At 37.8% G+C, this 16,845-nt stretch overlaps 2 protein-coding genes across 2 annotated transcripts; both read left to right on the top strand.

The window, feature by feature from the left end:
- The first annotated feature begins 1,510 nt into the window (after nt 1-1,510).
- Nucleotides 1,511-2,458, top strand: LOC115272444 (olfactory receptor 5D13-like). Its single transcript, XM_029915517.1, is given in 1 exon segment — nt 1,511-2,458. A coding segment is annotated over 1 exon segment (948 nt).
- Nucleotides 2,459-9,182: 6,724 nt separating this feature from the next.
- Nucleotides 9,183-10,154, top strand: LOC115272443 (olfactory receptor 5D13-like). The gene has a single exon (XM_029915516.1). The coding sequence runs from the start codon at nt 9,183-9,185 to the stop codon at nt 10,152-10,154; it is 972 nt and encodes a 323-aa protein (XP_029771376.1).
- Nucleotides 10,155-16,845: the final 6,691 nt, after the last annotated feature.

The raw sequence follows: 16,845 nt of genomic DNA, 5'->3' as shown, positions 1-16,845 counted from the left end.
TGTCTAGATCTTGGGACCATTTGGTTTATGGGCTGACTGTTCTTACTTCCTTACCTTCCCCAAGTTTGCCTCACCATAGGAGAAGGCTTACTTCTATTGGTTAAGAAAATGTGTAATATCCATTGTATGGTAGAACATATTTTGTATGGAACTATTGTTGGTCAAAATAAGATACTTCTTCTGTTTCTCAAAAAATTACATATATACATTTTAATTAAATATTTATAATTTTATAATAGATAACCAATTTAATTAATTTTAATTAATTAATTAAAATAATACATGGTAAGTGAAATGTCAGTGAAAGACTTACAAAATTACCCCTGTAGGCCGTGCATCCTTAGTGGAGGCTTTGATAGAAGCCAGATGATTATTTCATGAACAAGAGTTTGTAATGGATTCTCAGGCACCAGGCTGATGGCACAAACTAGACACAGTTTAAGATTTATTCCATCTCTTAAATTCTGTGCATATTTAATTCTGTACAATGCCTAGAAAGTGTTGAGTAGGTAAAAACAATGAATACTAAGCATTATGTAGCACTATCCGCAATAGAAAGTGATCTTGATTCTTTGTAGAATTCTTAGAACAATAACCAAGTATTCTGTGCTTCTTTTCTGCCTCTCTTAGTCTTGTTTTGTACAATTTCTTTTTGTGCTTTACGTTTATATTTCAGTCTGATAGTAATAATACTTTCAAGAGTTGAATTTTAAACAATAAAATTGTATATATATTTTTATATTTCAGTAGTTCCCATAATTTAGCAAGTGTCAAAATCACCTGAAGAGCTGTTTAAATCAAGAATTGTGATCCTGGGGCACCTAGGTGGCTCAATTGATTGAGCATCCAACTTCGGCTCAGGTCATGATTTCACAGTTCATGAATTTGGGCCCACCTTGGACTCTGTGCTGACAGCTCAGAACCTGGAGCGTGCTTTGGATTCTGTTTCCCCTCTTGCTCTCTGCCCATTCCCTGCTCACACATTCTCTCTCTCTCTCCCAAAAGTAAATAAACATTTATTTTTTAAATAATTTTTTAATGTTTTATTTATTTTTGATACAGAGAGAGACAGAGCATGAAAGGGGGAGGGGCAGAGAGAGAAGGAGACACAGAACCGGAAACAGGCTCCAGGCTCTGAGCTAGCTGTCAGCACAGAGCCTGACGTGGGGCTCGAACCCATGAACGTGAGATCTGACCTGAGCTGAAGTTGGAGGCTTAACCAACTGAGCCACCCAGGCGCCCCACAAAAGTAAATAAACATTTAAAAAATTAAAAAAAAAAAAAGGAATTGCAAGCCCCATCCTAGAGTTAGGATTGGAGTTGGGGTTGGAGACTTTGCGTTCCTAACAACTTCTCTGGGGCTTTGCCTGCTGTTGGTTTGGGGATCACTGTTTTGTGTCAACTTCATAGACTATATGAAGTCTCTTTCTTTTCTCTCTTTCTCCTTTCCATTCAGGTCTACCTTTCAAAAATAATTAAATAACTTTTGGTTCTTTATTCAACAGGAATCATGATGTTATCAGAAGGAAATTGAAGTGTCATATCCACTTTTGTTCTTTTGGGTTTTTCGGAATACCCAGCCCTCCAGGTTCCACTCTTCCTGGTTTTCTTGTCTATCTATATGATCACTGCTGTGGGCAACTTGGGCATGATTATAATCATCAAGATCAATCCCAAATTCCACACTATCATGTACTTTTTCCTTAGTCATTTGTCCTTTGTAGATTTCTGTTATTCTACTGTAGTTACACCTAAATTGTTGGAGAACTTGATTGTGGAAGACAGAACTATCTCTTTCTCTGGGTGCATTATGCAGTTCTGTTTTACTTGCATATTTGGAGTAACCGAAACTTTTATGTTAGCAGCAATGGCCTATGACCGTTGTATGGCAGTCTGTAACCCCTTGCTCTATCTTACTACTTTGTCTCCGAAGCTCTGTGCTCTGCTGGTGGCTGGGTCATACTCATGGGGTATAGTGTGTTCCCTGACACTCACATATTTTCTTCTTTCATTATCCTATCGTGAATCTAGCATCATGAATAATTTTATCTGTGACCACTCTGTAATTGTTTCTGTCTCCTGTTCGGACCCCTATATCAGCCAGATGTTGTGTTTTAGTATTGCCATATTCAATGAGGTGAGCAGCTTGATGATTATTCTGACGTCTTATACACTCATTTTTATCACTGTTATGGGGATGCCTTCTGCAAGTGGGCGCCGGAAAACCTTCTCCACCTGTGCCTCTCACCTGACAACCATCAGCATCTTCCATGGGACCATCCTTTTCCTCTACTGTATTCCTAATCCTAAAACTTCTCAGCTGATAGTTAAAGTAGCATCTGTGTTTTATACAGTAGTGATTCCCATGCTGAACCCCATAATCTACAGCCTTAGGAATAAAGATGTGAAAGACACATTCAGGTTAGTTGTTGTGAAATTACTTTGTCCCTCAATATAATCTTGTTAGATTCATTATTTTATTCCTGAAAAAAATCTGATTTACTATGATACAGATTATTCAACACTTGTAATGCAGTTGATGATTCAAATCATTTTTCAATTAATATATGTCAGTTAATATATTTATGGCAGGGCATTTTATGGTTATTGCTTTTATTTACATTAATTTTTAGTGAAATATCTTCAGACATGTAGAACTAAAAACTAAAAAAAAACAAACAAAAAACTAAAAAACTAAAAAAACTAAACTGAAAAAATCAATTCTTGGATCATAATATTTTGCAATATTTGTAAGTTATTTTAAATTATTTTATCATATAGCATGATTTTATATGTATGTTTCCAAATTGAAACCAATCACCAGTTCAACAAATATATGCAGGTCAAGAATAGTTCCCTCGAATCTCAATGCAGTCACTCATTTCCAGAGATGGCTTTGGCGGGGTGTTTTAGCTCCCTGAACCCTGTACAAAAGCCAGCCTTTTGCTATTTGTTGTATTTAATGGCAGAACTTGACTTTTACTCATGAAAATTTAAAGGGACCCAAGCATATCTGGTCACTTAAATTTCAGCACACATATAATTATAATTCAATAGCGAAAGGGTAATTTTCAACAAGCAGTGCTCAGAGACTGGATATCCTTATGGATAAAGGAATCTTAACTTTTACCTCTTGCCCTACACAGTCATTAACTTGCATTCAATGAAATGTATCACAGTTCTGAACATAAAAGTTAAGCCTAGAAAATTTTAGGCTAAAACAAAAAAAAATCGTTTTTCACTTGGGGTACAATTTTTTTAAAGATAAGAAGTAGGATGGATCCTCAAAAAAATCAATAAAAAGAACTTTATCAACAATAAAATATGTTTTAAAAGTTTCTTGGTGACAAAAGACTGTTAAGTAAACCAGAGACTGTGAGTAAATATTTGCTATATATATATATCTTTGCCACATGTATGCATGCATACATGTTTAACAAAGGATTTGTTTGTAGAATATGTAAAGAAAGCTCTTCATACTCAAAACAAAAAGACAAAGAATCTAGTTAAAGGTGAAATATTTAAGCAGATGTTTGACAAAACCAGATAAATGAATCATCAGTAAACACATGAAGAGATACTAAATATTATTAATCATCAGTGAAATTCTTATTAACAACATTGAGATACCGCTGCATAGCAGTTAGAATAGCTAAAATAAATAAAACTGACATATCACATATTAGTGAAACTTTGGAGCAAGGAGAGTGCTCACCAATTTTGAAAGGGGGTGAAACAAAAAATGACGTTGGGAACAATTTAACAGTATCTTCTGAAGTTATTTGAACACTTCCCACGTACCTCAACAATTCCCTCTTTAAGTATTCATCTGTAAGAAATGAAATCCAACTTATTTATTTTAACTGAAGAAAAACTTGTTCTCTCTGGTACATGTAATAATAGAAGAAATGGAAAAATAGTGTGTGGGGGAAAATTTTGCTCTTTTATGATCTTTTTTGACTTTTTCCCTTTAAAAGGTGATTTTTCTAGAAGGAATAGTTTGTCTTTCATGAAGAGCTCTTTCTATAAACCTATCAAGGGTACAAAAGAGATGGCAGGAAAGATATGGAAAGTTTTTGTCACTTTAACATAGATAAACTTAAATGTACATACATAAATAAAACATGCTACTATAGAAACTAGTTAATAAGTGTAAATCTTCTTTTGCATTGTGCCTTTGATAATCTTCTCAAAACATCTACATTATCAAGACTTGGAAAACTATACTGATAAGGTATAATTATCTCATCATATAATTGTCTTTTTGAGATTTGAGGTAAGGGTGAGGTTTATTTATATAAAAATGGTTTTCAAATTGTTATTAATTCTGAGAAAAGACAGATGCTGCATCCATGAGTAACTGTTTGGTCAGGACAAGAAACCAAGTACTCTTGGTTATAAATAGAGGGAGAGTAGAAGACTGATTTGTCATAGAAGTCCTAGAGGTATTGCTGATATAAAGGGGGAAGAGAGGTTTTCCCGAGAATAACAAAGAAACCATTAAAATGACTCATCCCTGTTCCTTGAGCGTGGCTAGCTTTTGATTGAGACCTAGCCAGGATGTGGCTCCCTCAGATCTGAAAGTGTGCAGTGTTCATACTCCATCCTGCTGGTGTTCGAGTCCAGCTTTCTCTTCTTCAGCTTAATAGCCAGACAAATATTGTGAGAAAGGAGAGATGGTCAAGATTTTGTGCAAGGTCGCAATTCTCTAGTGAGATAGTTTTTCCTAAACACCATGACATTTCCATAGGACATTTCAATCTGTCTATCTGGTTCAGATACCCAGCCTCCCAGAGCACCCTAGAACATAACAAATGCTTTATAGGGCAAATGAATAATGAGTTCAGGGTTTCTTTACTTTTCACTTTATCACTAAATTACTTTTAAGCATTTAAAAAATATTTATTTTGAGAGAGAGATGGGAAGAGGGGCAGAGAGAAACGGAGAGAGAGAGAGAGAGAGGAATCCCAAGCAGGATCCATACTGTTCATCGCAGAGCTCCCGGACATAGGGCTCGATCTAATGAACTATGAGATCATGACTTGATCCAAAATCAAAAGTTGGACACTTAACCAGATGAGCCACCCAGGCACTCCCATCACTAAATTTTTAAATAAATTTATCAGATAAATTCCCTGTGTCTCCACAAGTCACTGCTAGATTGTTTATTCAGTATTGACCCTCTGCAAGGGCCAAAGCTCCTCAGCCTGTTCCAAGAACCAACAATGTGAATGTGAAGGAAACAAGCTCGTGACTGCCAGTTAAAGAAGTCATAAGAAGAGTGTGACATAGTACACATTTGGAAGAATAGATTGCCCATATCTGAACACACACACACACACACACACACACACACACACACATTTGTTTTAATGAAATAAAGCAATATTTCCAAGGACAAAAATGATTATTTAGTGTCAAGTGAAAAATCTGGAATCCAAGTTATGTTGCTTATACATCTCACAACAAACACATTTTGCAGAGAAAAAGAGAAAAATCATACAGTGAATGTTAAGAGAAGTTGTCTCTGAATGGTTGCATACTGGCTGATTTATCCTGATCTCTGTGTTTACTGTAGTTACCATATTTTCCAAGTCAACTTGTATATTTTCTATAATTACATTTTTAGATGAAATTCATGCCCTAGGCTTGGTAAAACATCGTCTCCAGTGATTTAGAAGAAGTTACATTCTTGTAAAATGCAACACAAGCCAGCATTCAATCTCATTTCTGAGTTTGTGATGTAAAAAGAAATAGTTCAGTACAAATTCTCTAGGGTCTAAATCCCTGAGGTCATGGAGACATATATAAACCCTACATCTTGTTTCTAGGAGTCAGATTCTCTCTCTTTCTCTCTCATCTTTCTCTGAGCTTCACTAGACACTAAGAAATAAGTTCCTGTCACACTAATTAAAATATACTACCTATTCCTGCAAGATTTACCCACTGCTTAATATTTTTAATAATGTTTGAATTCTGAGTGGGAACTTCCTGGGAGACCTTTAATAATAGCAGAGGATCTTCAGGTGAGTTGGTATCAGGTTGGCTGATCTATTTTGTATAATCTTTCACTTATATGGGAGGCCTGCAGCTTTTGAGATAGGGAACACCCTTTGTTAGTCTAAATATCTTAATGTCTCTAAAGTCCTTCTTTCTAAAACCTCCCATTGATGGGCTTTGAGGCCTTCCCCTTTCCCTAGGGTACCATTACTTTGAGAAGAGCTACCATGTGCCTCCGATAGTATAGTCACACTGAAAATTTTAAAAGAATACTATAAAACCTGAGATTGTCCTCAACATCTCAACATATCATAGAAAGAAGATAAGAATATTATGTATAAAGTAACAGTGAACACAACAGTCATGGAATTTTGATTTCCTGAGAATAAGGGTCTGTCAGTTTAGCAAAAATATAGAAAATGTTGCTGGAGTGAAAAGGGAAAGTTTCTTCGTGAGGTTAATTTTCATTTAATGCAAGTGCTGCATCAGCACACCAGAGAAAAAGGATATTTCCGGTCAAAGGAAAGAAAAGTCACATACACCATAGAATAAACAAGCACATGTTGCTGATGATCAGCTAAGGATATTGGCATTCAAGAAGGTTAGGTGCTGTGAAATGGCCTAGGTCAGGCTTTAGGTGAAACTGAGCAGAGAAATTTAGATTTGATAAATTAGCTAATAGGAAGACATCCAAGTTGTCAGAGCTAAACCCTGTCCCCATAGCCACAGTAATTAAGGGAAGGAGAATTTGATGTTCTTCCAGTGCAAACTAGAAGCTCTACAGGCAGTTCGCTGTGTTCAGACTACAATAATCCACTTGAGTAATGCCTGCAGTTTGCTAAGTACCCGTAGGTGCCAACCTGATGTTACAAAAGGAGAAAAAGAAATAATCAGATAGTAATGAGAAAGCAAAGGAGAAAACAGAGAGAATTTACTGAAGGAAAGTAATTGGCAAATTCAGATGAACAAGGTCAAGTGGAGATTCAGGAAAGAGATCTGGGCTTCCCTGTGGTACCCCAGATTGTACCCACATATCAGTGGCTGCCCACTTTCTCCCTTGCTGTATTTCTAAGATTAAAAAATTATATAAGGGCTTAAAAATAATCAATTAGTCATAGCCCTAAGACTTTTTTTTAAAGGGTGAAGGTGTGGAAGCCCCCACCTACTGAATTCCACAATTTTCAGACTCTATGCTAAGTACATTAGCATCATTTCCTAAAATAATATTTATTCACACATGCAACATGTATCATCATGGAAACATCAGTAAACTGAGGCTCAGAATATTTAATTCTCCAAAGATCACATAGCAAATGAGAAATCCTGAAATTGAATTTAAATCTAGGTTTCCAAGCACATTTTTCTTTCACTCTGCTGGTCTGTCGTTAGCTCTTCGTCACTTTCCCACCCATTCCCTTTCTGCACATAGAAAGTCCATTTTGTTGAATATCAAAAAACAACATTTAACTGTGAAGGAAATAATAGTTTCTGTCTACCTCGACTTGGTCAGACAAAACTAAAATGGTATCTTTGTTTATGAGATTCATGCTAATTGGCTCTAATTAACCCGAATATTTTAGACATGTGCTTGTTACTGGCTAACCTACTGTTTTAAAATTATTGTTAAATGATTAAAGATACTTCTGTGGTTATGGACTGCTTGTGAATACAAAATGCTTCTGCTTTCTCAAAATAACAGGTACAAGTAAACAAAGATTGTATGACTCCAAACAAGATAATCACGTACATAGCTTTAATCCAAACCAATGTCCCCACTAGAAATTTTCAGGATGATAATATAACCATTGGTGTTTATTGCTGTAATGTCTAGTTTGAGAGGCTTGAGCAAAACACATTGTAAGTTACCCTCTGATTTATATATTCTATGAGTATTTAATATTACATATGCCTAGTAAAATTATAAGATTAAAAATAATAGTAAGTTAAAGATAATCATGAAGGAATCTAGATGAGAATGTTGAAAGCCTCAGGGGCACCTGGGCGGCTCAGCCAGTTAAGCGTCCAGCTCCTGACTTTGGCTCAGAAGTCACTATTGGTGAGATCAAACCCCACGTTGGGCTCTGTGCTGACAGTGCAGAACCTGCTTGGGCTTCTCTCTCTCCCTCTCCATCTGCCCCTCCCTCATTTTCTCACACTCTTTCTCAAAAAATAAAAAACAAAAACAAAAAAATTAATGACACTAAATGAGAAAATAGTTGTCGAAAAGAAAACACAGAAGTGAGGGGAAAACATGTCAGAAGTGCAAATTTATTATTTTACCAGGTTGTTACATTGTTTTTGGAACACTGAGGCAATTACTGTAGCATTTGGAAAGAATCCTGGAAAGCTTGAAGATATTCAGGGCTATGTTCTATCAATATCCACATATTTTTTCAAAACTTGGAAATTCTTGTGGTGACATAAATGCTGCCTCCCCGACCCTCAGATTGAATATCATAACTATAGAAGTGTTATTGCCTCTGAAACTTTACATCTGATCCCTGCTTTATAAATCTGAGTGCTATATTTAGCTGCATTGTCATATTAATGCTCTGAAAAGGGAAGGTCTTTTGAATGATTGAACTGTGAAAGATACATGTTGTCTACAACAATGTAGAGTAGTTTTCTATCTGTTCCCTGAATTTAATTCAAGTTCTGCTACTCAGGATCAACTTCAAAACCCAGCTCATCACTAGCAAGCTGTGTAACCTCAAACAGATTCCTTAACTTATATATGCTTCCCATCCTTAAGTGAAGCATAAAGCTCCTTGTTTTACAATTCATGGTAGTTTTTATTTGTTTAATGTTTTTATTTATTTTTGAAAGAGATAGAGAGAGAGAGAGAGAGAGAGAGAGCGAGTGAGCAGGGGAGGATCAGAGAGAGATGGAGACACAGAATCTGAAGACAGGTTCCAGGTTCTAAACTAGCTATCAGCACAGAGCCCACCGCAGGTCTTGATTTCATGAACCATGAGATCATGACCTGAGCCGAAGTCTGACGCTTAACCAACTGAGCCACCCAGGCCCCCTTACAATTCACGGAGTTATTTGAAGATTTAAATGAGTAAATTTTAATGTTTTAGCACAATGCATGCACATCATAAGTATCATAGAAATGTGTGGTCATTATTATCATTGTTGCTATTTTTAGTGCTATTTCAGACTCTTCTCCAGCCACAAGCATGTTGCTTACAGATGGAAACCACAGTACTAGAGCCACATTCACCCTCTTGGGCTTCTCAGAATATCCGGACCTGCAGATTCCCTTGTTCCTGGTATTCCTGACCATCTACACGGTCACTGTGGTGGGGAACCTGGGCATGATCATGATCATCAGGGTCAGTCCCCAACTCCACAGCCCCATGTACTTTTTCCTCAGCCACTTGTCCTTTGTCGATTTCTGTTACTCCACTACGGTCACCCCCAAACTTTTGGAGAACTTGGTTGTGGAAGACAGAACCATCTCTTTTGTCGGCTGCATCTTGCAATTCTTCTTGGCTTGTATACTTGCAGTGTCAGAAACTTTCATGTTGGCAGTGATGGCCTATGACCGATTTGTGGCAGTTTGTAACCCTCTACTCTACAAAGCTGTCATGTCCCAAAAGCTGTGTGCATCGTTAGTGGCAGGACCCTACACATGGGGTATAGTCTCTTCCCTGATACTCACCTATTTTCTCCTGACATTGTCCTTCTGCGGCTCTAACATCATAAATAATTTTGTCTGTGAGCACTCTGTCATTGTCTCTGTCTCCTGCTCTGACCCTTACATCAGCCAAATGCTTTGTTTTGCCATCGCCATATTCAATGAGGTGAGCAGCCTGGTAATCATCCTCACTACTTATATTTTTATTTTTGTCACAGTCATAAAAATGCCTTCCGCTGGTGGACGCCAAAAAGCCTTCTCCACTTGTGCCTCCCACTTGACAGCCATCACCATCTTCCATGGGACCGTCCTGTTCCTTTACTGTGTACCCAATTCCAAAAACTCATGGCTCATAGTCAAAGTAGGTTCTTTATTTTATACCGTGGTGATTCCCATGCTGAACCCATTGATCTATAGCCTCAGAAACAAAGATGTGAAGGAGAGTGTCCGGAAATTAATAAATCACTCAATACAGTTTTGTCAAAGATGTGTATTTCCAAAAAAGATCTGATTTGTTATATGGAAAATTACTCAATACTTCTAGTAGAGATGATGGTTCAAAGTATATAGTAAATTCACCAGATTTTAAAATCTATTGTAATAAACCAGTTATTTGATCATTGATTTCTGGTTGTTTCAATGTTTTGTAAAAGAGCTGTGAGCAGTAGGTGAAGAAATATAGTGTTGTGGGTTGAGTAGTGTCCCCTCAAATTTCCATGTCCCTCCAGAAGCTTAGAACATGAGCTTATTTGAAAATAAAAATCTGCAGGTTTTAATTAAGGTGAGGAGTGAGATGAGATCGTGTGGATGAAGATGGGCCCTAAATCCAATAACTGTGTCCTTAGAAGAGACAGAAAGAGAACACATGGAGAAGGCTTTGTGAAGATTAGTGTTTTGCTGATACTGACTAGGAGGCTCTAGGAGGATGCAGGGAAGGCTTTTCCCCTCACATCTTCAGAGGGAGCATGACCCTTTTAGCACCTTGGCTTCAGGCTTCTAGTCTTGAGAACTATGAGGAAATGCATTGCCCCTGGTTTGCACCATGACTTCTGTGATAACTTACTGCAGCAGCTCTCAGAAACTTACCTAACTAACAATAAACACCAGACCATAAAATCTAAATCTCTTGGACTTCATGCTGGCATGGTAAATCATTTTTAAAACATTCTTCAATTCTATTTAAGCAACTGGGAGTGTTAGGTGGTGAGGTGCTTTGTTTGTTTGTTTTGTTTGTTTTGTTTTGTTTTGCTTTGTTTTGGTGGAGGTGGTGGGGTTGGTTCCCAAGGGCCTGAGCCAATGGCCAGGAAAGAATTCTTGAAACATCTTTGGTGCAAAAAGGGGATTTTTATTAAAGCATGGGGACAGGACCCATGGGCAGAAAGAGCTGCCCCAGGACCATGGGTCATGAAAAAAGACTAGTTATATGCCCTGGGATTGGGAGAGGCAAAGTCCAGGGAAGTTTCCAGTGAGATTTTCATATGCTGAAGACTCACATGATATTGGAGATCTAGTTATTGTCAAGCTAAAGTTGTTTTTCCCTCTAGCAAAGCATTAGCATTAAGACAGTAGGGAGTTTCTGGAGAAAGATTTTACTCTGCCTGCAACAAGTATTTGTCAATGGGCTGCAGATTATAAGGAAATTTAGTTCTACCTGCCATTTCCTTCTGCTTTTGTCCCCCACATTAAGGTTATGGAGAAATTCTGCAAAGTAGTAGCTAATTCAGAAGAATTAGTAATGAGCAGAGAGACCCTATTTCCGAGATCTAGCCAAATTCTTTGTTCCTTCTCCTAAGGGCTTTTTGTACTTTTATTATAGTATAGGAAGAGATGTGAAACGTGATGACTTTCAATATCAAGTAAAAAGTATTCTACATGAATGTACAAAAGGGGCCTAAAAGTGAAAAAATTCATTTATTTATCTCACATATCTTCATAACCTGATGTGTTAAAATTCATAAATGCTATTTACTAACACAGCCAATATCATAACATTTCAAACAGTTTGTATAATATCTGTTTTAAAAGGTTAATCTTTAGTTAATTACACATTTTACCTGCTGGCTTAGCTTCATTTGCCAAATATGGCATGGGTGCAACTGTTTTGATTGAAACATTCTCTAAAATTGATTATTCAGGGGCTCCTGAGTGCCTCTCAGTTAAGTGTCAGACTTCGGCTCAGGTCATGATTTCACAGATTGTGAGTTTGAGCCCCACATCCAGTGTTGCACTGACAGCATGGTATTGTCTCCCTCTCTCTCTGCCTCTCCTCTGCTGGCTCTCTATCACTCTCTCAAAAATAAATGAATAAAATAAAATAAAATAAAATAAAGTAAAATAAAATAAAATAAAATAAAATAGATTGTTCATTTATTGGCCTTGACCCAGTGACTGATTTAGAAAAGAAAATCAAAATGTTATCTGTGTTTCTTTCTTGCCAACCATGGTTTTCATATTACAAGGGTCCTAAGATATACAATATTGTTGTTCCATATCACCTTAAGATTAAATAATAGTTGCATCTTGAAGAGCAAGTGTGTTTATCTTGAATATAGCTTTTTAAAATTATTTATTTTTTATTTATTTTTGAGAGACAGAGAGAGACAGTGTGAGAAGGGGAGGGTCAGAGAGAGAGGGAGGCACAGAATCGGAAGCAGGCTCCAGGCTCTGAGCTGTCAGCACAGAGCCCGTCATGGGGCTTGAACCCATGAACCGTGAGATCATGACCTGAGCCGAAGCCAGACGCTTAACTGACTGAGCCACCCAGGTGCCCCTTGAATATAACTTTTTAACTCATCTTATACTGCACAAGTATACCACAAAACTTATTTGTGTAAGTAAACAATTATAAAACATAAAATAAAGTTATCTTACTTTTAATTTTCCTCAGTTATAACTTTACCATAGTATTCTCACCAATTACTGGCATACTGTACTGAACAATTTCCAGATAATGCTACTCAAGTTTTGTTGTCTCTGGGAAAGGAACCAACTTTCCCTTTTAATTCCATCAGGGAGGGTTATATGTTTCTCTTTCTCCAGGTGTGTACATACTGTTGAATTATTAAAGAATACAAAATATATACACTTACTTTTCCAAGACCTTTATGACAAAGTAAGCATTGTCGATCATTATCCTTCAGGATTAATTAATCTATTACATGCTTTGTGGTACATTGGCTTGTGAATAGAGAAAGGAAGAATCTTCTTTGGATTTAGACTTGTGAATAAAAGAGGGAAGTAGGTGGTAAGCTGATAGGGAAAATTCTGTAAGAAGATGGTGAACTGGACTGCTAAGGATATATACCTGTCCCTGATCAAAGGCTCCCTCTTCAGGGTTCTTCTTCCCACCCTGCTTGTCGCCTGCATTAATGAGGAATGCAGAAGTAACAGGCTGTAAGTTACTCCCTGTGCTGATGCTCTGGGCTCAGACCTCTGGAGAATGATCTCCTCTGAGTCCACAGGTGTAAAATAAACCTCCACCCTTCCAAGATCTCCACGTGCCACTTGGTCCTTCCGCCTGTGATCCGGACCAGATTCTGTAACAAAGCAACCACATAGAAAAAGGCAGAAAAAAAAAATACATGAGGATGTTCATTTATTTATTTTTAGTTTAGTGGAATATGGTGCCAAATCACCAGAACTTCCATCATACTAAAGGTATCAAAAGCAGTGATTTTCAAATTTTATGATTCATACAAATCATCTGGGGATTCTAAGAAATGCAGATTTTGGTGCAGTGGGCATGTAGGGAGTCTAAGATTCTGCATTTCTCACAGATGGTCCAAATGATGTTGGTGATACCAGTCATTGGATCAGAGTCTGAGTAGAAAGACTAACTCAACAGATTTTTTAAAGAGTTTATTTTTATTTTTAAGAGAGAGAGAGAGAAACAGAAACAGAGAGACAAAGACAGAATACGAGAGGGGGAGGGGCAGAGAGAGGGAGACAGGCTCCAGGCTCTGAGCTGTCTGCCCACAGCCCAGTGTGGGGCTTGAACCCAAGAGCTGTGAGATCATGAGCTGAACCTAAGTGAGACACTCACCAACTGAGCCACCCAAGTGCTCCCCAACAGATTTTTACTTTAAATAATGTTCAGCTCGTGTAAACTCATGTCTGCCTATGGAGTCTGTATAAACTTGTTTTTCTTTTCTCCCATCATCAACTATTTGAATCATTATTAAAATAATTTTAATTCTGTTTAAAATAAAAATGGTTTTAATTGAAACATTTTAATAATTGCACAAACTTTACAAAATGTACATATTATTTCATGTTTATTTATTTTTGAGAGAGAGAGGGAGGGGCAGACAGAGAGAAGGGCCAGGGTATCTAAAGTGGGCTCCACGCTGGCATCAGAGGACTGATGCAGGGCTCGAACTCATGAACCATCAGATCATGACCTGAGCCAAAGCCAGAAGCTCGGCTGACTGAGCCACCCAGGTGTTCCCCAAGTACATTTTTTAAAAAATATATAAAACCTTTAAATTAGAGTAATAAAGTTTTTATAATCCTTGTGGTCCTAATATGTTCCCCTTTTTACATTTCTTTGACTCGTTCAAATCTTTCCAGACAAAGTTTCATTCTTGCAAGAATGAGAGAGTGGAGGTGAGATGGATGGGGGGGGGGCTAGATGAGTGATGAGCATTAAAGTGGGCACATGTGTTGAGCACAGGGTGTTGTGTGTAAGTGATGAATCACTAAATTCCACTCCTAAAACCAATACTGCCCTGTAGGTTAACTACCTTGAGTTTAAATACAATTTTGGAAGGAAAAATAAAAGACTGAACCAGATAAGGAGTGAAGTAGGACAGGAAATCAGAAAGGTAGGAAACGTGATCAAGCTGGGCTCTGCAGTGTATTTTCAGAACTTTGGCTTTTACTTTGAGTGAAATGGGGAAACACTGCACAGGTTTACAAGAGTGATTTGATGTTAACTAAAATTTTAAAAGACAAATCCTGACTGATCTTGAGAAAAAGCTGTGAGAAAAGAGAAAGTAGAAATTGGAAGCCTTTTTAGGGGTCTGTATAGCTCACAAAGGATGAGAGATTCTGGTGTTCTCTCTTGCCTCTTACACCACATATGATTCTATATGTAAAATAAATATAAGTATGTAAATATAAATTATATATTTACTTTTTGATCAATACAGTTGACATATATATAATATTAGTTTCAGGTGTACAACATAGAGATGTGACAATTATAACCATTGTGAAGCGTTCACAATGGTAAGCACACTTATGGAGAGCATTGTGTAATTTCGCAGATGCATCTTACTTACTCTGGAGAAACTCAGGCATATATGCACAAAAAGAAACATACAGAAATGTTCAGTTGGGTAATGGTTTACAATGATAAAAATGGAAATAATTAGATATAAAAGAGTGGCTATAGTTAGATGATTGAACTCTGTACGTGTTGTGTTAAAATGATTACATTAGAAAAATGTATCAGGGGCCCCTAGGTGGCTCAGTTGGTTAAGCATCCATCTTTGACTCAGGTCATGATCTCGCTGTTTATGGGTTCAAGCCCCGCATTGGGCTCTGTGTGGACAGCTCAGAGCCTGGAGTCTGTTTCAGATTCTGTGTCTCCCTTTCTCTCTGCCCCTCAGCTGCTTGTGCTCTGTCTCTCTCTGTCTCTCAAAAATAAATAAATGTTAAAAAGTTAAAAAAAAAAGAAAAAATACCAGGTAGTTATAGGTCTCAGAAATATTGATCAATATCACTTACATAGTTCAAAATGCAATGAATACGATATATTCATTATGAGTATTCACGTAAGTACAAAAAGAATGATATGGGAATGGAAATCACCGAGTTAAAGATGACGGTTATCACTAAGGAGGGAGAGGGCCTAAGATGGAAGACGTTTACAAAAGCATCTTTAATCCAAGCTGTTATGTAATGTTCTAAAGAAAATAAGCAAATATTTATTTGTTCATCAGCCCTTCAGTGCTTTTTTGAAAAATATTTTAATGTTTTTATATATTTTTGGGAGAGAGACAGAGAGAGACAGAGCACAAGTGGAGGAGGGGCAGAGAGAGAGGCACAGAATCTGAACCAGGCTCCAGGCTCTGAGCCAAACACAGGGCTGGGACTCTTAAACCCCAGATCATGACCTGAGCAGACGTCTGATGCTTAACTAGCTGAGCCACCCAGGTACTCCAGCCTCTTAGTGCTTTAAAGTTGAAAATGTAACTCTGAGTTTATTTTATTTGCCTTTGGATGAGGGAAGAACACCCCAGAACTTAGTGGCTACAATTACTGTTTCTCACCATTCTGTGGGCTGAACACAGGGGTTTTCTGCCAGGCTCGCCTCAGCTCATCACGTGGCTACAATTATTTGAGAGATCCGCTGGGGCTTAAAACTTTACACAGAGTCACTCTTTTGTGAAGTGACTGGGTGCTGACATGGCTGGAGCACCCCAGTTTCTCCCACAGTCTCTCATCCACTAGCAGATTACACTAGCTTCCTTATGTGGTGATCACAGCACAGTGTTTACAGACGGGAAGTAGAAGCTATAAGTCATCTTTGTGCCTCTGCTCCAGAACCTATTTAACACCACTCTTATTGCATTTTTTTTCTTCTGGTTAAAGAAGTCACAATTCCAGGTTCATGGATCCATCACTGTGTTCCCTGGTTGGGAACCTCGAAACTACTGCACCTCATGGTTTCTTACTAGAAGCAGAGATTTAGCAGGTGGATCGTTAAGGATAAAAGGTAGAAGAGCCACTTCTATTTCCACCCTGGACCTGTGATTTCGGGGCCCCCCAAATTATTGGAGAAGTAGCAGTGTGTCCTGGTTTCAGATTTTTAAAATGTTTTTTATTTATTTTTGAGAGACAGAGAGAGACAGCACGAGCAGGGGAGGATCAGAGAGAGAGAGACACACACAGAATCCGAAGCAGGCTCCAGGCTCTGAGCTAGCTGTCAGCACAGAGCCCGACGCAGGGCTCGAACCCATGAAACGTGAGATCATGACCTGAGCTGAAGCAGGACATTTAACCGACTGAGCCACCCAGGCGCCACTCCTGATTTCAGATTTAGAGCACCTAATACACCATGGAGATTGTTACTCCATTTCTCTAAAGTGCTGATGGTAGAGTTTGTCTATAACCGAGTTATAAAGCTATTCCAGTGTTCCAGACAAAGTTCTTCAACTTCTGAAAACTAGTTCAGTTGTTCCTCCACCCTGTTTTTC

The sequence above is a fragment of the Suricata suricatta genome, chromosome 11 (assembly GCF_006229205.1).
Source record: "Suricata suricatta isolate VVHF042 chromosome 11, meerkat_22Aug2017_6uvM2_HiC, whole genome shotgun sequence".
Classification (NCBI taxonomy): Eukaryota; Metazoa; Chordata; class Mammalia; order Carnivora; family Herpestidae; genus Suricata; species Suricata suricatta.
The sequence above is the reverse complement of the archived record's forward strand: the minus strand, read 5'-3'. Positions and strand labels throughout refer to the sequence as shown.